General features: G+C 44.7%; 2 protein-coding genes across 3 annotated transcripts; one reads left to right on the top strand and one right to left on the bottom strand.

Moving 5' to 3' along the window:
• Positions 1 to 138: 138 nt before the first annotated feature.
• On the bottom strand, positions 139 to 11,549 carry elk3 (ETS transcription factor ELK3). Of its 2 annotated transcripts, none has more exons than XM_077004946.1 (5): positions 11,061 to 11,549; positions 4,618 to 4,826; positions 3,676 to 4,434; positions 2,700 to 2,822; positions 139 to 1,287 (listed from the first exon to the last, which is right to left on the bottom strand). In XM_077004946.1, exons 2-5 carry the CDS (start codon positions 4,822 to 4,824, stop codon positions 1,186 to 1,188), a joined length of 1,191 nt encoding a protein of 396 aa, XP_076861061.1. In that variant the 5' UTR covers positions 4,825 to 4,826; positions 11,061 to 11,549; the 3' UTR covers positions 139 to 1,185. The 2 variants fall into 2 exon arrangements, with proteins under 2 accessions (XP_076861061.1, XP_076861058.1); XM_077004943.1 differs by having other exon boundaries at positions 4,618 to 4,829; positions 11,061 to 11,544.
• Positions 11,550 to 14,041: 2,492 nt separating this feature from the next.
• lta4h (leukotriene A4 hydrolase) lies at positions 14,042 to 25,784 on the top strand. Its single transcript, XM_077004941.1, has 19 exons — positions 14,042 to 14,248; positions 15,522 to 15,652; positions 16,730 to 16,850; positions 17,649 to 17,717; positions 18,605 to 18,709; positions 19,487 to 19,539; positions 19,768 to 19,840; positions 20,089 to 20,229; positions 20,392 to 20,415; positions 20,535 to 20,605; positions 20,935 to 21,046; positions 21,202 to 21,346; positions 21,542 to 21,645; positions 21,833 to 21,903; positions 22,350 to 22,404; positions 24,312 to 24,407; positions 24,545 to 24,627; positions 25,115 to 25,219; positions 25,367 to 25,784. Exons 1-19 carry the CDS (start codon positions 14,093 to 14,095, stop codon positions 25,503 to 25,505), a joined length of 1,854 nt encoding a protein of 617 aa, XP_076861056.1. The 5' UTR covers positions 14,042 to 14,092; the 3' UTR covers positions 25,506 to 25,784.
• Positions 25,785 to 27,230: the final 1,446 nt, after the last annotated feature.

Raw genomic sequence — 27,230 nt, 5'->3', positions numbered from 1 at the left:
ATACATTCTTTGCTGTCTATTTTTTAATGTAATAATGCATTTGAGTGTCTAAAGGAGCTGGGTACGAGTCATTGTCTGTCCAATATGGCAGTATAAATCATAAGTGTTTGAACACAAGTTTTAAAACTGGACAGTGCATAGCATTCAATGCTTGTCTTTTATTTCAAACTTAAGAGGCACATTTTCTTGACTCTTAGAAAGCAAAAATATAAAATTAATACGAGAATACATTGTTTTTCAATTCCTTAATGAAAAAATAACAAAGCTATTACAAAGCTTTTCTTTCCAATATGGTAATGGAATTTCGTCTATTACAAAAACATTTTTGTTTTGTTTGGTTTTAATTTTTCAAGCAGGAAAATACATATACACATTCTTACACAGAAGGCACAGCCGGTAGTATAAAGCACAGTGCATACAATACATTAATATACAATACAATACCAGACAAATGAAAACAGAAAACCTGATTCACAGCCTCAGAAAGAGATTACAGAAATAGACCAAACCAAACGAAATGCTAACAGAATCCCTCTCTTGGATGCTAATGAGTGTCTTGTCTTGGCGGGACAGCACAGGCTCCGATGGGGTTGAGGGTTGAGGGGGAAATGTTGGGATGCCAAGCCCAGGGGTGTCGGGGAGATATGACCACACCTGAGGTCATCTCCTCTTCAGACCTCTCACGGGGGGGGGGGGGGGGCAACACGTCGAGGAGTTCCTACGTTGGTGTGCTGAGTTTCATGGAGACTTAACGTGTCTGCAAGATGGTGTGAGCGTTATGAGCAGCGGCCTGATCCAGCACTGCTACGTCTGTCTGTCTTGTTTGTCTGTTATTTAAAAGTATATCTTCAAAGATGTCTCCGTTTTATAGGAAGCTATAGATTCTATGACTGCGCCCCTCCCCCAACAGCTCATTGTTTCCATGGATGGGCATTTAATTTTCTTTGGCACAATAAAATCCTACCATGTGAGCTATTTGTTGCTTAGCCTGAGTTTTAATATATATTTTTTTTATTCTGCTTTCATTGCTGTTAGTTGTGGTTATTTCTATGGTAGGTTTAACCACAAGGGGGTGTAGTGCAACCTAGAGTCTGCTGACTTTTTAGCAAGTGTTAACGCTGCGTGTTGGTGTGTGTGTGGTGAGTGTGAGAATGTAGGTAAGTTTCACAGGTGAGCAGTTTGGAATCAAGATTTCTGAGCACTGGAGGAAAGGAGGAGAGAGGAAGAGGATGATGTGTCCAGGTTGGGAAGAGGCACAGGGAGAGGTCCGTTCAACAGGGTAGGGAACTGTGGAGAGAGAGAATACACAATCACTATTCAAAAGGTTCCCATTAGGCTATGCAGAAATGTCCATCTGTACACCTACAGAAATACCACATCAAAGGTCAGTTGTTAATGGGTTTATAAACATGTGTTCCTGCTACTGCCGCTACGCTCACTGTGTTCCTGAGACGCTACAGAGGCTTGACGCTTTCTCTCTGACCAGTGTTCACCGTCTCTTACACGCACACAAACGTGTACATAGTCAGACCCTCATGACCACTAATGCATCATGCTAACGCTCGGAGAGGAACGTCCTGTTATGAGAGCGCTGACTACACACACACACACAGTCGTTTTCAGTTATCACCCCCTCCCTTTTTTAACAGGAAGCTGCCCCCCCCCCTCCGTATCCAATGCGGAGAGGAAACATCTGTAGCTTATTTCCAAACCCTCACACACATACATACACACAAACACATGCTGATACACAAGTAAATCCTTTGCCCAGAGTGACATAAAAACCTTAGGCAGGGGAATAACATGGAGTAATTACTAAGAACGAGAGACTTGAGCTTCCTTTAGAAAACCAAAAAGCAGAGGTACAGAAAAGAGAAATGGGGTCGTGAGGAGCACATCTGTCTGAGGACAAAAAGACAAAAAAAAACCATCCAGGAGATTTCCCCCCGCAGCCAATCACACACACACACACACACACACACGTCACAAGCCAAAAACTCAATGTGCCATCACCTATGGAGGAAGTGTGAAAAGGAAAGAGTGAATTGCTGTGAAAGTGTGTGCAAGTGTGTGAACGTGTGGTACAGTGCCGCAAAAGTACATATCACTGAGTGTCACTAGCGTTGTCAAGAAAGTTGCCTTGGCTACCTACAAAGTTTCCTGTTGTGATGTTTGCAAAGGAGACACACCCTGCCCCTCACAAAGCAAGTTGTCTATAAACACAAAGCGTGCACACACACTGCACAGACTGTCTCCCTTGGGCCAGAACAGGAAGTATCCACAGGATTTCCCCTCTCCCTCACATGAGCAGTGAAATACGACACCAAATTGAAACACACTCCCTGAGCAAAAGTACATACTCGCTAGGCACACACACACACACAGCTTCTCAATCATGTACATAAACATCCAACAGCACAAAACATCATCACATGGACACACTCACATTCACCCACTTCAAACGTTCAGCCAAAGGCTCTGATCATCTGTCGGGAGCTCATGATGGAAAACGCAGATAACCGTCTCAGTACGGTGTCTTCCCATGATTTCAAACACAGAACCACCCGAAACAGACGCCAAACGTTCTCCTATCAGCTTTTGGACTATTCCCGGCATAAATGTGCATGCAGAAGCAGTTCTCTGTATGGTGTGAATGTGTGTGTGTGTGTGTGTGTGTGTGTGTGTGTGTGTGTGTGTACCTGAAAGAGAGAGCCATGGCCCTGTAGCCGTGCCGGGCTGAGGGGAGCAACAGGACTCAGACTGCTCCAGAAATGAATGGAGGACAGGAGAGGGCTAGGAGCCAGCAGCAAGCCCGAGGGAGTCTGCAGACACACACACACACACACACACACACACACACACACACACACACACACACACATCCAGGTACAGGGCCGGCAAGAACAGACTGTCTCACTGTAAAAGGCTGGGTGGGCGTGTGTATGCTTCATTGTTTTTGACGAGAGAGGAAGTGTTGCCCGGGGATCACAGATCACGCCGCTCTTCTTCAACGGCCGAACGTGTGTCGGGCTGCAGAAGCTGAACTGGCTGTTTTGCAAAATCCAGAGCTGCTTACTACATGACAACAGCTGCACAAAGCAAGTGTTATTATTGATTTCTATTTTTTTATTCCATTTACCAGAAGGATCACTGTGTAATTGTGGGTAAAGAGGACAGGGTTGGGCCAGGTTACTTTAAATGATAATGGTGTTGACAATCACTTAGGAAATCATTTAGGAAATAAGGAATGACTATGAAACAAGTGTTTTATTCTGGTGGTACTGTGAGAGATAGTGAAAATGACAACGAATGTGAGTGTGTTCGACTTCCCAAGGTCAAAGACCTTGGATCGGCAGGTTCTGTCTATAGACATATGAAATCAATTTCATCTCTCCCTCTTTCCGTCCCATGTCACTCCACTGTAGTGTGCACGATTACTGGCATATGGATTCACTTACAGGTCTCACTCCTCCTGCTCACTTTTACACCCCCCCCCCCCCCATCCCGGTCTTTGTCTCAATGTCTTGTTTTTTAGGCCACTCACATATTTTGCTTTAAGTAACTACACAACTGAATTGCACACGGTTATTATGTGTTTGGTGGTACATAAGAGGCAGGGAACATGTGAAAGCGAGTGTGTGTGTGTGTGTGTGTGTGCGTGTGTGTGTGTGTTACCTGTGCAGTAAAGAAAGCCGGCGTGAGGGACCCTGAGGGCAGTGCGGGGCTGTTGAGGGCAATGGAGCCCAGGTCGCTTCCAGAAAGCAGTATGGAAGGAGCTGAGATTTCCAGACCTTTCGGCTTTCGAGCCTTTGGAGGAAGTCCGTTGTTGCTGGTTCTCCTCTCGTGGGGTGGGGCCTGGGTCTGGGCACGCTCCCTGTGGCTGGACGATAAATTGAGAGGCTGAGCATTTTGCTCTGATTCGTCCATCCGAGCCTCTGGGCTCAGCCCTTGCCTTCGTGTGTAGGAGGGGCTACGAGAGGGGGAGGGGGAACGAGAAGACAGCGGTGAGGCTTTCGAGCTGAAGAAAACCTCAGAAGACGCAGGTACAGGGGAAGAGGAGAGGGGCGCTGCCTTCTCTGATCGATTGGCGACGAATCGAATCACCGTCGGTCCTTCCTCCCCTCGCTCCGCCCCTCTCTGTTTCTCCACCTTTATTGGATGCAACAGGGGAGGCGGGCCTTGGAGGGAGCTAACAGTAAAAGATGAGTACAGGCCAGAATGAAGATATTCATTCCTGCAGGCGGGACTTCTAAGCGATGACAGAGCGAGTTTCGGAGACTCCTCCCCGTCTCCACCATCAGACTCCACCTCTTGTAACATGGCATCGTTTCCCTCTCGGCCCATCTCCACGGCTTGGGGATCCATTTTCAGGATGTCGGGAAATGAGACAAACTTATAAACGAACTTCTGACCAATCACTTTTTTGATAATGTTCTGCAAGAGACACACGACAACAAAAAAACATTTTATTGTGTATAGCACGTTTTACAAGAGGTGTTCTTTGTAAATAGCCTATGCAGTGTTTATGTATTCATTTAGATAAAAACTCGTGAACAAACACCGTACTGAAACAAAACTAAACATGAGAATGAGCGCTAGCGTGCGCGCGTCCCTGACCTTGTCGTAGTAGTAGCGCAGTGCGCGGCTGAGCTTGTCGTAGTTCATGTTCGTCTTGTTTTTGCGCAGGCCCCACAGTTTGGCCACCTCCTCGGACTTGAGCAGTTTGAACTCGCCATCGTTGGACGTCCAGCAGATCAAGTGCTTGTGGCTTCGGTCCAGCAGTAGCTGCAGCAGGAACTGCCACAACGTGATGGCACTCTCCATGTCTGCTACAGAGAGAGAGAACCACCACCATCATCATCATCATCCTCACCATCACAACCTGATGGCACTCTCCATGTCTGCTACAGAGAGAGAGAACCACCACCATCATCATCATCATCATCATCCTCACCATCACAACCTGATGGCACACTCCAGGTCTGCTACAGAGAGAGAGAGAGAGAGAGAGAGAGAGAGAGAGAGAAAACCACTACCATCATCATCATCATCCTCACCATCACAACATGATGGCACTCTCTATGTCTCCCAAAGAGAGAATGAGAACCACCATCATTATCATAATCATCCTCACCACCACAACGAGATGGCACTCTCCATGTCTGAGAGAGAACCACCATCATCACCACCACCACAACATGATGGCACTCTCCATGTCTGAGAGAGAACCATCATCATCATCACTACCATCATCATCATCACAACATAATGACACTCTCCATGTCTCCCATCATCATCACTACCACCATCATCACCATTACCATCACGATAACTTGTGTTTGACATCACAATCGATAGATGGGTCATGATTTTATTAATGTGAGTTGCTAGTTCACAATTAAATCACAATTATTCTACAGGTACTTCTATAGTAGCAAATTCTTCTGCAGGGTCTCCTATAGTAGCTATAGAAAGAACCTTTAGGCTGGGCTTTGGTAGTGATTGATATCTATAGGCTTTATGTACATTATATTTCAAAGGTTCAACTATGGCAGTGATTATGAACACACAGCTAAATTAATTAATTATGATATTCATACAAGGGGTCAAAATTTGAGTGCAGTTTTGTCATAACTTTTTTTGTAAAATAATAAATACAGTGACAACATACACAATAGTAATCACAGCATTGGCACAGCTCTTGTGTGGGTGTGTTAAACATTGGGTGTGGGAACATTTCCAGTAAGCAAATGTAAATGGTACCATTACAGAATAGCCATCTACCACAAACGATCAGAAGTAAACCACACTGTTCTTCTGGGTGAGGAAAAGTGCCTTCAGAATACCACCCTCGGACCCAACAGAGGTTCCTGCTGGGGAGAATATGGCCCTGTGTAATTCTGTATGTGTACTGCAACACACACACACACACACACACACACACTCCCTCTCTGTGAGAGAATGAGTGTAAGCAAGGTGTGTTTGGACAAAGTGTGTGCTGCTGCTAGCAAGTCTGTGTGCTGCTTATGTTCATACCATTCTCTCACTTCTGTTCTGAAACTTCCGTTTGTCACAGCTAAACAGAAGTTAGGCTGTGCCATGTTTGTGTTGGGGTGTGTAAATTTGTTGGGTTGTTGTAGGGACGGGCTCCAATTAGAGGTTTACCGGTTAGTCTGCATACGCAATTTTCCAACATGTCACTCAGATTTGTATGCCTCCTAGAAACACTGGATACGTCCACATTACAAATCACATCATTCATTTCCATTTTTTTTTTGCTCTGATCGGATTTGCCCATCTTGATGGTTCTCATAAACAACAACAAGGCCGGTATGTATCTGCAATGTGAACGCAGACGTGACACTTTCTGCAACGTGAAAGTCTTTCGGAACCGCACGCACGCGCACACTGATACTTTTGCATACGTCACCAACAACAGAACGTGTCATATTTGTAATATGACTCATCATATTAAAACAGTAAACTTGAACACGCCGGGGGGAAAAAAATCGGATTTGAGTCACTTCAAGATGGTATTGTAAACATAGCCATAGAAACATAAGACTTAATTCTTACAGAAACTGCACAAATGGATAATGTTGTCCTTTCTGACAGAGCTCGTCAAACATGTAGACTATCCGAATAAAACACCTTCTACTGCCGATTATCCTACACTGGATCCGGGGGGGGGGGGGGGGGGGGTTGAACAAAACCCTCCTGCCCTCTCTCTAACTCGGCAAGCATTTCCTGTTCTGTTGCATATTAACAAACCGTCTGATAAACAACAACAGGCGAGGAGCAGCGCGCTGACCTGTGGGGGGCAGCAGGGAGCACGAAGGGCAGTTGGGGGGGGGGTGCTATTTCCACACGAACAGGACACTCTGCCAATGCAAATATGGAGTTTGTCCGGATGGAAAAGGCGGCGAAAGGTGCCGTGTTGACGGAGAGAGGCAGTAGGGAACATGGGGACGGAGAGGAGGAGGGCTGTAGGTACGAAAGAGAAAGGAGGAAACAAGCGAGAAGAGAGAGAAGAGAGTAAGAGGATGTCGTGGTTGGTTTAATCATTAACATGGCCCGAGCCCAACAGGAACGGAGCTATTACCAGCGAAGGGGATTTAGCTACAGAGAGCGTGGCGCGCGCACTGGACCCGCTGGCGCGCGCACTGGAACCGCTGGCGCGCGGCCCAAAGTGCAGATAAGAACAGTGAAGCGCTTCAGCTCCGGTGAATGAGCTTGAAACCGTAGCCCTGCTCACAGCGCTAGTCTCCACTCCGACAGCGAGACGGACAGCGACAGTAATCTCCCACCCCAGGATGTCCAGTAAGATACCGGCATGGCTCAAATTCAGACCAGGCAAACGCCCGATCACATTTGGACCCCGAAAGACTCGCCACTCCACGCTTCCACGGCATGTTAGACTCGGGCAAATCAGATTTTGTGGATTTAGAATGCGGTTTAATTTTCCCCACAGCATCCGAATAATTGATTCACTGGTCCGCCCGAGTCCAAAACGACTTCGCATTAGAAGGCCAATTTGGATTAACTCTCCAATTTGGAGAGTGCATTGGATGAACACAAGGTGTATATGTGTGAGCCCCTTTCACAGCGACGGTGTGTGTGTGTGTGTGTGGTGGTGGTAGGAGGGATTCTGATACTTTCTCACAGTAAAGAACATTGTCCACTTTGTTCCAGTGTCTCCTGAACTTTCAGCATGTAGACTAATACAGACGACACCATTGCAGAGCTGATAGATGGTGTATAACCTACCAAGTCCTACCACGACTGGAAGATGACTGCATTCTAAGCTTATAACAGACCTGATTCGTTCCAGACGTGATGCTGCATTATCAGATAATGCCTATGGGGATTTGGAGCATGTTGTATTGATGTGGTCAAGGATGCTTGAAGCAGAAGGCTGAGGTATGGTATGAGACTCCTGTATGACTGGTGTCTTTGGATAGTTTGTTGTGGGTACAACTCTGAGGTAACGAATGAGGCGGGAAAGAAGAATGTGGAACCCAGAAACGCAAGCCGCCTCCTGCTGAAGGTGGAGCCAAAAACCGACGGACAAATTAACAGCTAATGTGAGAATGTACAGAGAGAGTATACATCAAGATTCATGTCTATGTAATGCAGCCACAAATAAAGCCTTTTAACAGCTTGGACTAGTCAGGTGGTGGTTTAAATGCTCAAAAGCAGTCAAGACACAATAAAATAAACTAGAATTTCGCATTTTTCACCAACTCCACCGATCACTGCTTTTCCCACCATCCATCCGTGGCTCACGCTTCAGTAAAGCCTTCACACACCAGGCTGTCCTACTTTAATGAGTTACAGGCATCACATGGCATGAGGTAACTAGTTAAAAATCACTACTATCACACACACACACACACACACACACAACCAGAGTGACAAGGCAAATTGCAGTGAGTGGTGGGTAGAGACTAAATGTGGCAGAAAGCGAGAGAAAGTGAGCTGTCGATGGAAAGCTGCTGGCTGCCTCACTGGTGTGGATAACTTTGACAGTGAACATGTTTTATTGGCAAAGAGGAACTCCCTGATTGCAATGGGGCTTATTTTGGGAAAGGCCCTGTCGTATTTCTGACACACATGCCAGCACAGTCTATGTCCCATCTGTTAACCTTTGCTAAACATTTCAGCAAATACTGCCCTAATAGTCAAGTAGTAGCATTCAAACTGACACAGAGCCAGTCTGGAGAGATGTTGGATCTCACTCTACAGACTGTTGGACTCACTTTGTATGTTGAATATTTAAGTGACTTACAGTGACGAGTTTGAAGGCCTCTCTGTTTAACTGGTATGTGACAGTTGTTCGAAGCTAAAGTTATCTGGTCAGAGACCAGAGGGAAAGTGAGTAAGGGCACTACACACGCCCTTTCGGTCAGAGGCACACATGCTAAGTCCAGGATGTTTCCACGGTGACAAAGGAGGATGTGGTCAGGAAGGACTAGGACTGGGCCAGGATAGGCTGGAGATATTTACCAGGAAGTTTAAGACACACGCTTATTTCCATTCACTTGTGCTCTATGACACATTTACATACAATTACAGAAGAGTTTCACTCCTTCCAACCAAAGGCCTCGATATGGATTACATTTGCTTCTCTCTCACACACACTCACACACTCCTCCCTTTGCTTTTTTGTAAACCCCAAAAGAGGCAAAATAAAACCGTTTCCTGCTCCAACATCCTCTGAGCTCAGCATCTGTGTTAAGCGACTGTAAAACTGTCTAAATCAGGACTTCCTCCAATTCTCCTTTGGAGGGCGTCTTCCTGGGAATGCCGCTCCCAAACTGAAAGGTAGGAATTCCTGCAGGGAGTCAGCCGGAAGCCCCAGGACGGAGGTACTACACAGACATACAGCACAAATGGAAGATATCCTCCTTCCTCCAGGGCTGCAGCTAACCCTATTGTTAAGCCACGCAAATGACTCATTTGCACATGCAAATGCATCAAAGCCATTATGCACCAATAACTATTAAATGCACTAATGAATCACTCATTTGCTAATGTTTTCACAATGCTAGTGATGCATTGAGGTGTCTGACCTTTCTGAACTTACACTGAAAAACTGCACTGGCAAGAGTGAATCTGCCCTCAAGAATCTGACTTCAGTGGTTGCACAACGGTGATCATCTCCATCAGGGCCGGAGTGGGACACTTTTTCAGCCCGGGAGTTTCATGCCCAAATCCGGCCCAAAATTATTTTTCCCTCCCAATCGGCCCAAACTAGAGATTGACATGAGCCGGCCCATCGGGAATCCTCCCGAACCTCCCGATTAGCCACTCCGGCTCTGATCTCCATGGCTTAATGAGGAAATAGTTTTGTCTGGAAGGAAACGGTTCCCGGGTCCAGCTTTTAGGTGAGGAATGGGGATGCAGGTTAAGAGTGAATTGACTGGCAAGAGAGAGACGCATAATTTGCAACATTAGAGTGCATCATTAACAACACGAGTGGGTGGTGCGCTTTAGGCTGGCAACAGGGCGAGGAGAAGGGACCGTATCCCACCGCATGGAAAAGGCGCACGCAGTTAACTGTGATAAACGCAAATTCTAGGAGCCCATCGGTTAGTTTAAATGGCTGTGCAGACAGCTTTTAAAAGCCAAACTCGCCGCACGCGCGCACAAGTCCCTCCACTGTAGCACGAGCGGAAACTCGTAATGAGATTAGTTGCTGTGCGCAGACATTACTTAGCCATGACTAAATGTGCGCTCTTCCTGCTCGCAGATTTGCAGTGGAAAATTCAACGAGTTGCTCCTAAAGAGGGCCCGTTAGAGGGCTTCTTCACCCAACCGCCTCCCTCCAGCTCCAAGAACACCTAACCCGAACCCATCCTGAGAAGATCCGCCTTGGAGAATCGCCTTCCGAGCGAATTACATTCACCAAAGATCACCCGACAACGAAAAATAACCCAGACAACCAGATGCACGGGTAACACCGGCGCTACTGCGAACTGAAGTTTCTTTGTTTGCCCCAGTGACTCATTTTCAAGATGCTGTCTGCTGCCAGTTTCAATCCGGAAGCGCATGGCAATTAGTCTGAGCTGCTGCTGTTTCCAGACAAACCAGAAACTCCACTAGTGCTTTTAAAGAGCCAGGAGCGCCTCTCAGCCTCTTCTCCCCACCAGTGCCTCAAAACATTCAAATAAAACAAAGAAGCTTAAGAATAAGGCCAGTGCGAGGGGAGAAGTACAAGTGTTTTTTATAACTTTATGGGTAAGTGTCGTAGGGGAAATGGCTTACACTGCGTCCACTGACACTGTCAAAATGAAGACAGTCCCAACCGCGTCCATTAAACAGGCGAACTAACTTACTACGACTACATATGAAGTGAAAATCACTACATTCATTTACACACTACACTGTACACAATATTTCCAACGTTTCGAGGTTTGGGCTACATTTTCCATCAATACATTCCCGATCTTTATATAGGAGGGTTCACACTTTTATACACTACTAATACATGATGTTTTTGTTAAATAGTTAAGGATAATCAGAGAAGTAAACAAACGTGAATGTAATATGACACATACCCGAGCGTTATGTCTGTTTGTTTCGTCCTTTTAGTCTGTTAAAAAGAATTCCGTAAAATGCCCTGTTTTTCCATGCTGTCGGCCGTCTCGACAGCACAGTCCGACTGTAATGGGATCCCGACTGTTTTTTCACCCTCCCTCCCTCTCTCTCTCTCTCTCTCTCTCTCTCTGCCTCTCTCTCTCTCTGCCTCCCTCTCTCTCTCCCTCTCTCTCTCTCTGCCTCTCTTTCTCTCTCTCTCTCTGTCTCTCTCTCTGTCTCTCTCTCTCTCTCTCTCTCTCTCTCTCTCTCTCTCTCTCTCTGAGCAGGAAGTTGGTGCAGGCAGACAGCGAGCCGGCTCACTTCCTCTCGCGCTCTATTCCCCAGGCGCTCGGCCGTCTGTGTAAACACACTTTTCCTCCTCTCTCCTCGCGCTCGGCACACTGATGGCCAACATCGCGCACACACACACACACACACACACACACACACACACACACACACACACACACACACACACACACACACACACACACACAGAGCAATATTGTAACCCGAATCTGTGTCCAAAGCTGCTCCGACTGACGTCATCATCTTCCTGCCCGCGACCGCTGGGAGGAGCCCGTGTTCCTTCCTTCACGTGTGTGTGTGTGTGTGTGTGTGTGTGTGTGTGTGTGTGTGTGCGTGCGTGTATGTTCTCTATCCTTCTAATAATAAGAAAATAAACATGAGTAAAACATGAGCACATTTTAATGAGTAAACGCTGAAAGGATTTAGCTTTACAGATCAACATACTGTAACTTTTCATGTTGCTCAGAACAAATACTGAATTAGAAGTCCAAGCAGCGATTACCTCTGTCCTACTTTGTTATTACCTTCTGCTTTTCATCAGTTCGATTTGACTGTGTTCATCAACAATTTAGCAATAATAATACACCAGTTTAGGTATGCTAATATAGTAATAATACTGTACTAATACTGTACTAGTGCTGTACTGATATAGCAAGTGTGCAGTCACACTCATATTGACTGTTCCCAATAGTCCAATGATATATCTTCTTCATGTATGTGTGTGTGCGTTCACACGTGTGCACACTAACCTTTGTTACATGTATCTGTTCTGCAACATTTACAGACTTTTTTTTGCTTTACCTTCTAGTTTATTTTGACATTTTAAAAAGGCAAAAATCATTAAAGCGGTGTGTGTGTGTGTGTGTGTGTGTGTGTGTGTGTGTTCAGTTTGATGCCTGTCAGGTTGAGAAATGGGGGCTCCACAGGGGAGTGGAACCATCTCCCAATTTCCTGTAGGGATATCCTCTTACTGACAGGAAACTACTCACAACACTCACGTTTATGCACGCACATCAAGTCATTTCTCTCTGTCTCTTTATTTACCACTGATTTTGTCTTATTAATTTTAAGTCTGTAGTAAATCCTATTGTATTACAGTGTTAATAGTAATGAGTGACTCCACCCACCGATGACGTGATTACAGAAAGCGCAAGACATATGTAAGCAATTAAAATCAAGTCTGAACAATATTTTTTTATTCATACAGCGACATCCAGTGGATTAAGGTGGGGATTTCATCCAGTTTCATTGCGAGTAGGCCTAATTTAAGTTTCAAAGTATTTAAGTGTTTACCCATGTTCACATTGTTAAGACAAAATATAAATCAATGAAATATCTAAATTGTGCTTTTATATAAAACATTTAAAACAATCAAATATATAGTCCTAAATAATTTCTATGAGTCTATAGGTTTATTGATGTCACACTTATGATTTATAATATTTCAATTAGGTTGTCATTTCAGACTTACACTTGATTGTAAGTTTAGACTAAAGTGTTCAGTTTAGATTTGTGATTTCATTTGATTGAAAGAACCTTTGTTTGGTTTACTTGATTTAATTCTGCATGGTATCTCAATGGAGGCACAGTTAAATGGTTATTTGTAAGTTGACTCTCCACAGCTAATGTGGACAAATGAATACCGAAAAGCACCCAGTTAGATGTGAAATATATGCCTTTTAGGCTATGCTCTGTATTCTGTTCACATTTTCTTTAATTCAGACAAACGTATACACCTACAGTGCCTCTCATTCACAGTCCCTCTCTCTGCAGCTAGAACAGTTTCCCGTCTTCCTACAAGACCTTCTGCACGATTTTGGAGTGTGTCTGTGGCAAATTTTGCCAATTTGTCCCGATGATTTGTGAGGTCGTATACTAACGTTGGACAAGGAGACCTGGCTTACAACCTCTGTTCTTGTACATCCCAAATGTGCTTGATGGGGTTGAGGTTAGGGCTCTGTGTGAGCCAGTCAAGTTCTTCCACATCAAACCCAGCCGACCATGCCTTTATATGGACCTTGCTTTGTGCACTGGGGCACAGTCGTGGCATTGTGCTAGTGATTCAAGGCTTGCACGCAGCTGCCCGGCCACGGGGCTCCCGGTACGCTGTTTTTGTGCTGATGCTAATGCCAAGAGCTTTGAAAGTCTGGAGTTACTGAGCCAGCAGAGCACTGGTGCCTCAACACTTGGTGACCAAACTCTGTAACTTTACATTGTCTGCCACTCTGTGGCTAAGCTGCTGTGGTTCTTAAACACTTCCGCTTTTCAATAATACCACACACAGTCATGAAATATAAGAGGGGCGAAAGTTCACAAACTCACTTGTTCCAATGGTGGCAGTACCACACTTGAATTCAGTGAGCCTTTTTGAATGACCCTTTCACAAATGTTTATAAAGGCAGAGTGCATGCCTATAAATGTGACTTTATACACCTGTGGGACTGAATGAAACACCCTAATTCAATTATTAAGAGGAGTGTCCCTATCACAGATACCCGGAATCCAGTTCTGAAATACTTCAATAAGAAAATAGTTCAATAATAATGGTTCAATAAGATGACCACTAGATGGCGACGTTGTCCGAGCGTGTTAGCTTCCTCCGAACTACAACTACCATGGTGCAACGCAGTGTCTGCCGTCACGTGGGCGCCAGACCGGGTTAAAATGCTGCATCCAGCACGACCGTGCGCTCTCTGATTCAACCATGGCTCCAGTTTCGGACCCTTGCTCGTTCTCTTCGTTCTCCAAGTGCCTTACGAAGCACTTGAACCTGACCTACCAGGTGGACTTCGACAGCCACGTCCTTAAAGGAAAGGTCGCCCTGACAGTCGAAGTACTGGAGGACAAACTCTCGGTTCTGGTAGAGTTCTAGTTTTGATTCTCTTATTATAACATCATCTAGCTCACATTAACTGGCACACACACACTAAACATGTTATGTGCAATTTAAATAAACGTATTTAACTGCTGTTTGTCCTTTTATAATGTGTAGAATTACTCCGGTGTCATTTAAGACGATAGCTAACCACAGCCATGTGTATTTAAATAAAGACCAAAACACTGATATTCATGTGGGTGGACCGGGTCAGCTGGCCAGGCTGTGTGACAGGTACAGGCAGGTGAATAAATTAAAACCCAGCACAGGTAGCTGCTATATAACTACATGTAGTTAACTAAGTGTCCTTACTTATTTATAACGGGGCTATAAACCAGGCTGCATTAGTTAATGTGGTGTTGTAGAGGAGATGTAACCTGGGGTCCCCCAACTTGGGGGATTCACTCAGGCTCTGGTAAAGTAGTTTGCTGGGATATCTCATGTCTGCTCGGGTTTTGGACTTTGGCTGTAGTGTTGGTTTATAACAGAGGGTAGACCTTACACCTGGCACCGGGAACAGATATGTGTTACACTCCCGTATTAGAAATGCCTAATAAATACCTACCTGCCTGTAGTCCCTTGTAACTACAGTCCCCGTCTAGGTGCACTTATCTTTTATAGGTCTTCGGTTTGGACTCCAGTCCTTGGAGAAACCCAGCCAAATCACTGTTTTGTTCTGTACGAGCTCCAACCACACCTGGGCCAAGTGGTTAGGTTCTGTAAAATGCTGGTTACCTGCCTTAAAAGGTGTTGAATACAGACAAACTGTGGACTGGCTGGGTGTCCACAAGAAATGGATTGAACACTTAAAAAAAAATACATCTATAACGAATGTTTTGAATAACTGCGCTGTGGTTCATTTGTTCTTCATCCATTCCTCCATCTTCATCCAGTTCATCACTAGCAACCTTTAGACCCCAGGCCAACTGCTGACAGGATTTTGTTAAGGGTGGTGAAAGTATTCTGAACACAGCGTTGACATTGACATTGACATGGATGTTGAGCTGGTTTATCAGGTTTTTGAGACACTGCTGGGCAACTGAAGGTTTTTAAGCGTCACTTTGACGGCTGGATTGAGAGTGCCCTGTGTCCCAGAAATATCTATCAGGGGTGGTCCAGTGAACAGAAACTGACCATTACTGAGGGGCTGGAGGTTGGCTAACATATTGTACATGAAAACAGTCTCCAACGTCACTTTACTGATAGATACCTGGTATTACATTAATTTTGTGTTACACATGACTTGCTCTGTTTCCAGACCCTTGACACAAAGGACTTGAAGATCTTCAAAGTGGCAGCCAATGGGCAGACTGCCAAGTTTGCTTTGGGAGCCAAGCATGGTTATAAAGGCAGCCCTCTAGAGATCACCCTGCCCTTTGAACTTTCTCGGTATGATCACACCTTTCATCTAATCTCTGTAGTCTACGTTAAAGTATGTGTGTGTTTGTTTGTGTGAGTATTAGCTACACCTTAATTTTTTTGTTAACACCTACTGTATAGTTGTAGATCCCAACCCCTTTTCTGTCATGCTTGTGTACTCGGACGTTAATCAACAACATCTTCTCTGGCTCTCTGGTCAGTTTTGCCACACTTCCTTGTAGGCTGTGCACGGCTAAAAGCATACGTAATGTCCACATCATTAGGAACAGTATTTTCATTCTGGATATGACCCTCATGTCGTTTTTCATAGCAGGAATTGGAAACGTTCCTTTAAGCATTTACTCAATATTACATGACTGTTACATCATTGCTGCAGATTTGTGAGCTGCACATTCATGCTGTGAGTCTCCCTATTCACTGCATCCCAGCACCTACACATGTATGCTGGAACATTTAAGCCATGCGTTACTGGTAAAAGGCCTAAATTTTACCACAAACACTTTCCGTTACATCACTGCCAGGCAGCAGAGCAGTAATGAATTTTTTGTGCCCTTTTGCCATATGATTGGCTGAATGACTGTAAAGTTACATGAATAATCAGGTTTTCCTAATAAATTGACCAATTTGTATGTACAAATACTGTTTGTATGCGTCAGTCATCGGTTTCTGTTGAATTTACAATGTTTGCATAAACAGTATTTGCAACTATAATTGGTCACATCCAGATCATTCATGATAGGCTGCCATAGAGTGGGTGTGTGTGTGTGTGGTATGTTGTAATGAAAGATTTGCAAACGAGGACACATACTGGCAGATGAATCTTTGTAAAACTGATTTGACTATTTGAAAACAAAAATCCAGCTGTTGTGAACTACTAGTAAAGGTGTCGACATCAGTAACGTAAAACGTATTGTACATGTTTTCTGTGTGTACGTGTCTGTGGAAAAGGATAGGAGAGAGAGATCATGTTTTCTCCCTCATTAGTACCTTTTACTGTGTATTTGTGACCGCTTTAATGGACGGTTTAACCAAAGTTGCGACCTGTAAGTCATGATGTTTAGCTGCTGTGTGATTGTGTGTGTCCAGCGGGCAGCACGTGATCGTGGACATCGAGTACGAGACATCGCCACAAGCCTCGGCCCTGCAGTGGCTCTCCCCCGCACAGACTGCTGGAAAGAAACATCCCTACCTCTTCAGTCAGTGCCAGGTAGGCTCTCACTGCCCACGGCCCCGCGCGACCTTCTCCAGATCGCCCATCGCAAACCACAACGCACACCATCAGTAACCGTCGCCACTGGAGCAAGACGGCCGGTGTGGAAACTTCCTGGCGGTCGTGTGGAGCCTCCCTCCTGGCTGCTGTTTCTGCTGATTCTTCAGATTAGTATAAGATCTTCTGGTATCAGATTAGGTAACCACAGCAAGATGAATCAAAATATGACACAGTAATTGCTGTTTTATCTGTGAAAGGATGTTTACTGATTTTTGAATCAGCTATTGGCACTTTTTAATCACAATTTAACACTGCTTTACACTAAAGCAGTGATCTTTAAATTATCTAAATGATATTTTCTTTAATGATCTTTTTAAATCAGGGGAGGGGGTTCAATCATTCTGTCATAATCTGTAAGTTACACTGGTTACACCAGTGTTTTTTATTTACTTATTTTTTATAGTCTGAAACACACTTTTAAGTGTATTGCGTTTTCGCATTTTACATATCCATGAAATGGGGCCATCCGGGTGACTCCATTAGTCGATGCCTACATAGGCCCCTAATCGGGTACAGCACTACACGTCTGCTCAAGGATGGGGAAGACCATGATTCACTTTTGTGTGCAGTTTATCAGTCAGAAACGTTGGAGATTGTCTGGATTCTGACCAGTTGTGTATTATATAAAAGATTCTGTAGTGTCACAGTGTTGGAAAATGCCAGCAAAATTAAGTATCATAATTGTATTGTGAGTGTATTTTATTCAAGTATAAGTGATTTTTCAATCTCAAACAGGCCACTCACTGCAGGACAATGGTGCCCTGCCAGGATACTCCATCAGTGAAACACACCTACTATGCCCAGGTGCCAAGCTTACAGTCAACCACACACACACACACACACACACACACACACACACACACACACACACACACACACACACACACACCCATACACACTATACCCAGGTGCCAAGCTTACTACACCCAGGTGCCAAGCTTACAGTCAGCCACACACACACTTATACACACTATGCCCAGGTGCCAAGCTTACAGAGACCCCCCCCCCCCCCCACACACACACACACCCATACACACTATGCCCAGGTGCCAAACTTATGGTCAGCCACACACACACCCATACACACTATGTCCAGGTGCCAAGCTTACTATACCCAGGTGCCAAGCTTACAGTCAGCCACACACACACACACCCATACACACTATGCCCAGGTGCCAAGCTTACAGAGAACCCCCCCCCCCCCCCCCCCCCCCCCCACACACACACACACACACCCATACACGCTATGCCCAGGTGCCAAACTTAAGGTCAGCCACACACACACACCCATACACACTATGCCCAGGTGCCAAGCTTACTATACCCAGGTGCCAAGCTTACAGTCAGCCACACACCCACCCATACACACTATGCCCAGGTGCCAAGCTTACAGAGAAACCCCCCCCCACACACACACACACAGCCATACACACTATGCCCAGGTGCCAAGCTTACAGTCACACACACACACACACACACACACACACACACACACACACACACACACACACACACACACACACACACACACACACACACACACTATGACCAGGTGCCAAGCTTACACTCATACACACCTACAGCTTGTGTGGATGATCAGATGCATATACTGAAATACACTTCTTAATAGTTCAAACACTGGCTTCCTCATGTTTGTCTGTTATAGGTGTCTGTATTTGATTGTGTTATAGGTGTCTGTCCCCAGAGAGCTGGTGGCTCTTATGAGTGCAGTGCAGGACGGACAGGAACAGGATCCCAACGACAGCAGTCGAGTCATCTACCGCTTCAGACAACCGGTCCGCAAGCACCCCTGTCCCCGTCTCACCTCTGTCCCCGTCTCACCCCTGTCCCCATCTCACCCTCTCTCTGTTTAAATCACACACGCACACACTGTCCTTCTGTTGTAGTAGTGACAAATAACATTAAACGTTCTTTCCAAATCATTGATGTTTTAAAGTGCTCACATATTGTGCAGTCATGGCTAACAGTAGGATGATGTGAACATTTACATCATTGATATAATATAAGTCATATCGGTGAGTAAGAGAGTTTTGGGCATTTTAACATATTGTTAAAATGTAGTGAACATTTTTTAAAAGAACTAATACAGATTTAATTAATTTTAGCGCAGGAAATATATATCGATTTATTTCTTTTTTTGAACCTTTCATATTTCTTTCTAACTGTAAAGATGAAAGTGCAGCTCTAAAGCTCTCTCCGTGGATGAGGGCCCGTGATTATCGTGATTATCATGTCAAGGGCCCGTGATTATCGAAATGTTTACATTTAAAATGCGAGAATAAGCATTTTGTCTGCCCGTGACATGAGAAAGAGTACTTGTTTCTGTTAACAAGTACCCCGTCTGTGAATCGAGGCCAGATTACATCGCGGAGATTAGACCGCTTTTCTTATTCTGATGGTTTCAGTTACAATGGATTCAGTTGCAATAGATTTTATCATTCAGCACATAGAATGATCAGTTATGCTTTAGCTGGAGCCACAGAGCCTGTGTGAAGTGTATCAAATGTTTGATGATGATGTGTGTGTGTGTTGTATGTGGGGTTCTTTCTCAGGTGCCAATGCCTTCCTATCTTATCGCACTTGTTGTGGGTGCTCTGGAGAGCAGGTAGTCTTTCTCATTCCCTGAATATCTCACATTTCTCCACTCGCTTTGCATGCATTCAGACATTCTTATGATGTCTCATCTGGCTTCGATGGAATCTCTAACTAACATCTCTAGAGTTTATGTGAGGCTGGCTTGATTCAAGTCAGCAAAATGCTCGTTGTGAACATCGCATGATCAGAGCTATAGAGTGAATACTGTTCTTCTGAACGTGTTCTGTGTTTTGTCCAGGGTGATCGGGCCCAGGTCCAGAGTCTGGTCCGAGAAGGAGTACGTGGACAAGGCGGCGTTTGAGTTCTCTGAGGTAAGCAGGAAGCTTCCTCCCCTGGACACACACGGGCAGCTTAGCAACTGCACTGCAACGTGGACAGGAACCGCCCAGAACAAAAACGGGCATTTCTGAAGAGATGCCGGTGGAGGAGATGAGTATGACCACACGAGTCGTGCATGTTTATCATAGGAAAAAAAAATGATGTAAAAAGCTGGGTTTAGGAATGAAGGTTCACAGTTGTGATCGTGGTGCCAGTCTGAGTCCCACCCCTGTGTTTCCAGACGGAGGCCATGCTGAGAGCCGCCGAGACCCTGGCGGGGCCCTATGTGTGGGGCCAGTACGACCTTCTGGTGCTCCCACCCTCTTTCCCCTACGGAGGCATGGAGAACCCCTGCCTGACCTTCGCCACGCCCACTCTGCTGGTAAGACTGCACGTCCAACGTGACATACACGCCCACTTCCACTCTCTCTGGGAACCAGTAAACCGGGGAACTAAGCCACATGGATTTTGACCATTGATATTCCTTTGCGTGCGTGTTTCACGCAATAACAGACTTATGATGTGGTATTGTTTTTGTTTTCAGGCTGGGGACCAGTCCCTCTCCAACGTAAGTCCCCTCTGCGTGCGACGGCCGTAGATATGAGCGCGGGATACCTGGTCAGAACGTATTCTGTGACGCACGCACGCTGCCTGTGTTGGGTTCATCCCTACTGTGTTTGTTTCTAGGTCATCGCACATGAGATTTCTCACAGCTGGACTGGAAACCTTGTCACCAATAAGACCTGGGAGCACTTCTGGTCCGTGGAATACAAACACCCGTATACAAACACCCGTATACAAACGCACACTCTCGCAGCAGGGCTAGATAGGCACATGTATGACATGAATGAAATTCTTAGAGTAATGGGGTAAAATTACCCCACATTCTGTTATTTTCTCTTTTGCAATTTAGGGCTCGTTTAGATGTGCATCAGTACCTGAATGAATTCTTCAGGACACTGCACTAGTCTGACCTCATTAACAGAATACTCATAATGCCAGTGAAAATGGATTGGGTAGTGTAATGTAGTGCTGGAGTAGTCAGTCTCTCTCTCTCTCTCTCTCTCTCTCTCTCTCCTCCCTGCAGGTTAAACGAGGGACACACTGTGTATCTGGAGAGGATGATTTGTAGGGCTCTGGACGGAGAACAGTTCAGACAGTTTAAAGCCATGGGAGGATGGAAGGAGCTTCATGAGTCTGTAAGACACGCAGACAGCTTTATAGTTAACTTGGGCATCTACACTACAAGACTCCTTAATGTTTTACCCTTACTTCTGTCTCATATGTGCACACACACACACTCACACACACACACACACACACACTCTAACCCTCTTTGTTGCTGTTTTTGTAGGTAGAGCGTTTTGGAGCGAATAATGTCCTCACTAACCTGGTGCCAAACCTTCAAGATGTAGATCCTGATGACAGCTTCTCCTGCGTGCCATATGAGAAGGGCTTTGCCCTGCTCTACTACCTGGAAGAGCTAATGGGAGGCCCAGGTACACACACACACACACACACACACACACACACACACACACACACACACACACACACACACACACACACAATCATCTACATGTAACATCTACATGTAACATCTAACATTCATATATGAGATAAAGAATTTAAGCCCATGTGTGAGATCAAGACGTTGAGGTGAGATGATGACGTGAATGTCGTGTGTTGAGCAGAAGTGTTCATGGGCTTCGTGAAGTCCTATATCCAGCTGTTTGCCTACAGCAGCGTGACCACAGAAGAATGGAAAGACTGCCTCTTCACCTATTTCAAAGACAAGGTGAGGAAGGACCTGGAAAACATTACGGACGTCCACATTCGAACGCATTTCAATTTAAAATTCGTACAAACGTCGTGATATGATCGGTGTCAGGGACGCCATCTTTGCTGGATGTTTCTGCAGCCACACCACAAAAGCCCTTTGCAGTTGATCTTCTTCTCCGTTCTTCCCTGTTGCTCCTTGTAAGGTGGACATTTTGAATAAAGTGGACTGGAATGCTTGGATGTACACCCCGGGGATGCCCCCTGTCAAACCACAGTAAGGACTGGAGTAGGGATGCACCCATATTTTATTTCTCGGATACGATAACTGAAAATTAGCACCTTGTTGTAACTGATACTGATATTACTGACTGATCTTTTGCCCTTTTATGCATTTTAAAAGTTCAAGCTATCTACATGTGAACTGCAGTGAGTGCAGAAAACGTCTAAAAATGCATCACAACAGTTATTATAAACAGGTTGTAGTTGACACATATTAGATTCCATTTTTGCCTTGAACTAGAGAGATTATGGCTATAAACTAAAGCCCCCAGAAATAATAATTGGTTGTAATTATCTGAAACCCCAATATCAAGCAAATGGTTTAGTTATCTCGAGCACCTCTACACTGGAGTGCACATGTATGTATACGTATACGTGTGTGTGTGTGTGTGTGTGTGTGTGTGTGTGTGTGTGTCTGTGTCTGTGTCTCTCTGTGCTCAGGTACGACACCACTCTAGCAGATGCCTGCATTGCTCTGTCTCAGAAATGGCTCAAGGTAAGATACGTTGCTCTTCGACACATTCTGGCCTTCCTCCAGGAGCCCTTTCCTCTTCTCATGCTACGTTTATTGTACATTTGTCATGAAGTCGGTCCGTTCAGCTGTTCCATGTCCGGCTCGGCAAGAATTTCCTAGATTGTTGTGAACGACCTTTGTAAGCAGTTCTGTTTGTATAAGACGGTTTGCTCATATGAACAGGGACTAAATCATGAGAACAGGGACTTTAGGTGTTTGACACCTCAAATGTGCCGTGTCGGGCTAAACTGCCTTGATTAAAAATGCCATTCGAGGGTAAAGAGCAAGTCTGTTGTTTTCAGACATCAGTAAACACTGTGTTGTCTGTAGAACATCAGTAAACACGGCGTTGTCTGTAGAACGTCAGTAAACACGGCGTTGTCTGTAGAACGTCAGTAAACACGGTGTTGTCTGTAGAACGTCAGTAAACACGGCGATGTCTGTAGAATGTCAGTAAACATGGTGTTGTCTGTAGAACGTCAGTAAACACGGCGTTGTCTGTAGAACGTCAGTAAACACGGCGTTGTCTGTAGAACGTCAGTAAACGCGGCGTTGTCTATAGAACGTCAGTAAACGCGGCGTTGTCTGTAGAACGTTAGTAAACACGGTGTTGTCTGTAGAACGACAGTAAACACGGCGATGTCTGTAGAATGTCAGTAAACATGGTGTTGTCTGTAGAACGTCAGTAAACACGGCGTTGTCTGTAGAACGTCAGTAAACACGGCGATGTCTGTAGAACATCAGTAAACACGCCGTTGTTTGTAGAACATCAGTAAACACGGCGTTGTCTGTAGAACGTCAGTAATAGAACGTCAGTAAACACGGCGATGTCTGTAGAACGTCAGTAAACACGGCGATGTCTGTAGAACGTCAGTAAACACGGCATTGTCTGTAGAACGTCAGTAAACACGCCGTTGTATGTAGAACGTCAGTAAACACGCCGTTGTTTGTAGAACATCAGTAAACACGGCGTTGTCTGTAGAACGTCAGTAATAGAACGTCAGTAAACACGGCAATGTCTGTAGAACGTCAGTAAACACGGCGTTGTATGTAGAACGTCAGTAAACACGGCGTTGTCTGTAGAACGTCAGTAAACACGGCGTTGACTGTAGAACGTCAGTAAACGCGGTGTTGTCTGTAGAACATCAGTAAACACGGCGTTGACTGTAGAACGTCAGTAAACACGGCGTTGACTGTAGAACGTCAGTAAACACGGCGATGTCTGTAGAACGTCAGTAAACACGGCGTTGTCTGTAGAACATCAGTAAACACGGCGTTGACTGTAGAACGTCAGTAAACACGGCGTTGTATGTAGAACGTCAGTAAACATGGCGTTGTCTGTAGAACGTCAGTAAACACGGCGTTGTATGTAGAACGTCAGTAAACACGGCGTTGTCTGTAGAACGTCAGTAAACACGGCGATGTCTGTAGAACGTCAGTAAACACGGCGTTGTCTGTAGAACGTCAGTAAACGCGGTGTTGTATGTAGAACGTCAGTAAACACGGCGTTGACTGTAGAACGTCAGTAAACGCGGCGTTGACTGTAGAACGTCAGTAAACACGGCGATGTCTGTAGAACGTCAGTAAACACGGCGTTGACTGTAGAACGTCAGTAAACACGGCGTTGTCTGTAGAACGTCAGTGGTGGAACTAAGCATTCACAAGGGCCTGGGATCAGAAACCAGTGTGTCGTGAGTTTGTACACGCACCAGTAAATTTAGTCCGAGATGAGATAAGCAAGATATCGTCTCACCACAGTGATGCATGACTGAAACCTGGAGATGGAAGGGAGATCTTGCACTGTGAGCTTTGTCTAGACCTCCACCTGTGTGTGTGTGTGTGTGTGTGTGTGTGTGTGTGTGTGTGTGTGTGTGTGTGTGTGTGTGTAGGCTAAGGATGCAGATCTTGCTGGTTTCAGTGAAGCTGATATAAAGCCGCTTTCGTCCCATCAGCTCATCGAGTTCTTGGCTTTATTACTGGCGGAGGTACCAACACCCTGATGGACCCACCACACGCCACACTCATCCACCTCAAACACCCTACAGTGGTTCTTCACCTCCATTACACACTTACTATGTTTACGCTCCCTCATATGCCCTCTCCCCTTTGACCTCTGCCCCAGGACCCTCTCCCCCTGTCCCATGTCAAGCGGATGCAGGAAGTATACCACTTTAACAGCGTCACTAACTCTGAGATCCGTTACAGGTAAACTGCAGAGTGTCCCTAGATTGGTACCATTGGACCCTTATTAAATGATTGTCCATGTAGTATTATCAGTTGAAGTGATGAAAAGAAAATTAATTCTGCACATTTTAGATACACAACCACCTGATCTGTGTATGTTTGTAGTGTTCTTTTCAAAAAAAGATATTTTAAATCCAGGTTTCTGCAGAAATGTGCTATAAATAAGATACATGCAATTACTAAGTAATTGCATTCATACTTTGAAAGGTAATTGAGAGTATTTGGAAGTATTTTAAATTTAGTTAATCTTGGCAAGAAAACCTTTTAATAACTGGTGATGGATTTGTGATAAGTACCCTTGTACCCTACAGGTATCAGTGGGTCACTGGAGGGGTATCAATCATCATAATTGACCAGAGCAGTGGCACAAATGCCTAAAAACAGCCTCCTTGAATGCTGAACTAATAATTTTTTTGTATGTGTGTGTGTGTCTGTGTGTGTCTCCCAGATGGCTGCGTCTGTGTGTCCAAGCCCATTGGGAAGGGGCTGTTCCCCTGGCTCTTGAGATGGCCACCAAACAAGGCAGGATGAAGTTCACACGCCCACTCTTCAGGTAAGCCTGGATCCAGCCAGTGTTTGCTTCACGGTCTTCACTGCTATGGATGTCCACTGAAACGTGTAACTGCTTGTGACCGATTGTGTAAGTTGGTGGTGTCTGACTGACTGTTTTGACCTCTCTTTCTCTCTTTTTAACCCTCAGGGACGTATTTAATGTTGCCGAGTTCCGTGACGAGGCTGTTAAGACTTTCAAGGAGCACAGGGCCACAATGCACCCGGTCACTGCCGCCCTGGTGGCCAGGGACCTGAAAATCGAGGAGAGTCAAAACACAGGCCTGTAACCTCACTTCCCATGCCCCGCCCCATGCCCCGCCCCCTGGGTCCATGGCCTATCTGTGGGCTCCACTCATCCAGGCTTGCTCCGTCCCTCTTTTGCGTATCGATGGATGTCTTATCTCAGGGCAAATGTCTCCATCACGATCAGCGGTTGTCATGAGCTTGTTTCTGTTGGAAGGTGTCGTGCTGAGCAATAAAGTACTCCAATAATGTCAGAGTCAAGTGTCCTAACTACCTCAATGAAGTGTGTGTACTAAACTCCGGGCCTGTTTTGGTTGGTGCATTAACCTTGATTTTAACATATCCAGAGCTGTTGGTTACTCGTAGTGGAAGAAAATACTACAAAATAACCTTATTCATGAAAATGTGAACTGTTTACTCTTAATCTAGAACAGGGTAAATACTTAACTACTTTGGATACATCCAGAGATGTAAGAACAATAAGTGTAAAATAAATGTTTATCATAAATACATTAACAATTTATTTATTAAAATGTTTGTAATATTTTCAGACAACTTGAATCTAGTGCACTGAATGCAGCTCATATATATCAGGCAATCGACTTCCTTTTGAAATGACACCGCAAATGCCAAGTGTTGATATTTAAATAAACCCAGTCTGGTGAAGTGGAGAAACATCAGTTAACGTTAAACGAAGGTAAAACGTTTGTACATGTAGGAACCTGAGAGGACGGTCTGTTTTCTGGGCGTGGTTTTATACTTCAATTTCCGGGAGTTATCACAAACCAGAATCTTGATCGTTGAAGGTGCGCAGCTTGTGTTCAATCTGTTTTGAGCTATGTAGTAACAGCTGAACACGGGTGTCTTAGTGAAGCAAGCCTCAACATGTTCACTTACTGTGACCAAAGTGTCCTGAACCTCCTGTATCAGGACATGAAAAGGGAAAGGATGTATAGCTAACACAGGTAACTATTATTGTGATATTATGTGCATCAGGTACTTCAAAATGGGTAAATCCCAAGTTAGCTAATTGAATACCTTCCAGATTACACATTTGATAACATTTAATCTTGATTCTCAAAGTGCACACTGAATAAATAATGTAAGTGATGTCTGCCGTTGCCCGCTACTGTTGAAACATGGAAATTATTCAAAAAAATAAAACAAAATAGAAAATATCAATGTGCAGATCTTTATATCAAGGAGTGTTTATCATTGTGCTGCAATTCTACATCAGCTTACTATAATTTCCAACAGAAGAAAAATGTGCTGCAATTTTTAAAAATGTGCACTAGAGGGAGACATTAGGTCACATTAGCCCTCCCAGAAACCATCTTTTTAAACAACACAAATGTTGTGCCACTTCTGCAAGAGTAATCATGTTACAAATTCTTTGCATCTTTCATATTTGCCAATCCATGCCAACACCATCCAAACTTCAATATGACATTTGTTGTCTTTAGACATTTTTCTTCAGCTTTGTGGTAAAAATAAAATCACATTCATCATCAGCATAATTATTAATTTTTGTTTTCATGCAGCCTTCAGTCCACCTGGGTTTTAGCATGGTTTTTGAGTTCATTAATTGCTACTAACATTTATTTTTGTATTCGTCAGTAATTTCAGCATTGAGCTTTAGGCTAGAACCTTGAAGAAAACTGCATTAAGTGTCCACAAAGACATCAAACACTCTTTCAGCCTTTATTTTCCGGAGAAAGTCGTCCTGCTAATAATCAGTAGTCCATCTGTGTGTTACTTCCGTTCTTTCC

This window comes from Brachyhypopomus gauderio, chromosome 5 (genome assembly GCF_052324685.1).
Source record: "Brachyhypopomus gauderio isolate BG-103 chromosome 5, BGAUD_0.2, whole genome shotgun sequence".
In the NCBI taxonomy this organism is placed as follows: domain Eukaryota; kingdom Metazoa; phylum Chordata; class Actinopteri; order Gymnotiformes; family Hypopomidae; genus Brachyhypopomus; species Brachyhypopomus gauderio.
Note: the sequence above shows the minus strand (reverse complement) of the source record. Positions and strands in the feature narration are given on the sequence as shown.

What these genes read in the sequence shown, in the direction of transcription:
- elk3 (XM_077004946.1), bottom strand. Translation starts at nt 4,824, where the DNA reads ATGGAGAGTGCCATCACGTTGTGGCAGTTCCTGCTGCAGCTACTGCTG. An exon ending in TGCGCTACTACTACGACAAG is followed by an intron (nt 4,435 to 4,617) that starts GTCAGGGACGCG and finishes TGTCTCTTGCAG; the next exon opens with AACATTATCAAAAAAGTGAT. An exon ending in CGGCTTTCTTTACTGCACAG is followed by an intron (nt 2,823 to 3,675) that starts GTAACACACACA and finishes GTGTGTCTGCAG; the next exon opens with ACTCCCTCGGGCTTGCTGCT.
- lta4h (XM_077004941.1), top strand. Translation starts at nt 14,093, where the DNA reads ATGGCTCCAGTTTCGGACCCTTGCTCGTTCTCTTCGTTCTCCAAGTGC. An exon ending in AACACACCTACTATGCCCAG is followed by an intron (nt 17,718 to 18,604) that starts GTGCCAAGCTTA and finishes ATTGTGTTATAG; the next exon opens with GTGTCTGTCCCCAGAGAGCT. An exon ending in TCACCTATTTCAAAGACAAG is followed by an intron (nt 21,646 to 21,832) that starts GTGAGGAAGGAC and finishes GCTCCTTGTAAG; the next exon opens with GTGGACATTTTGAATAAAGT.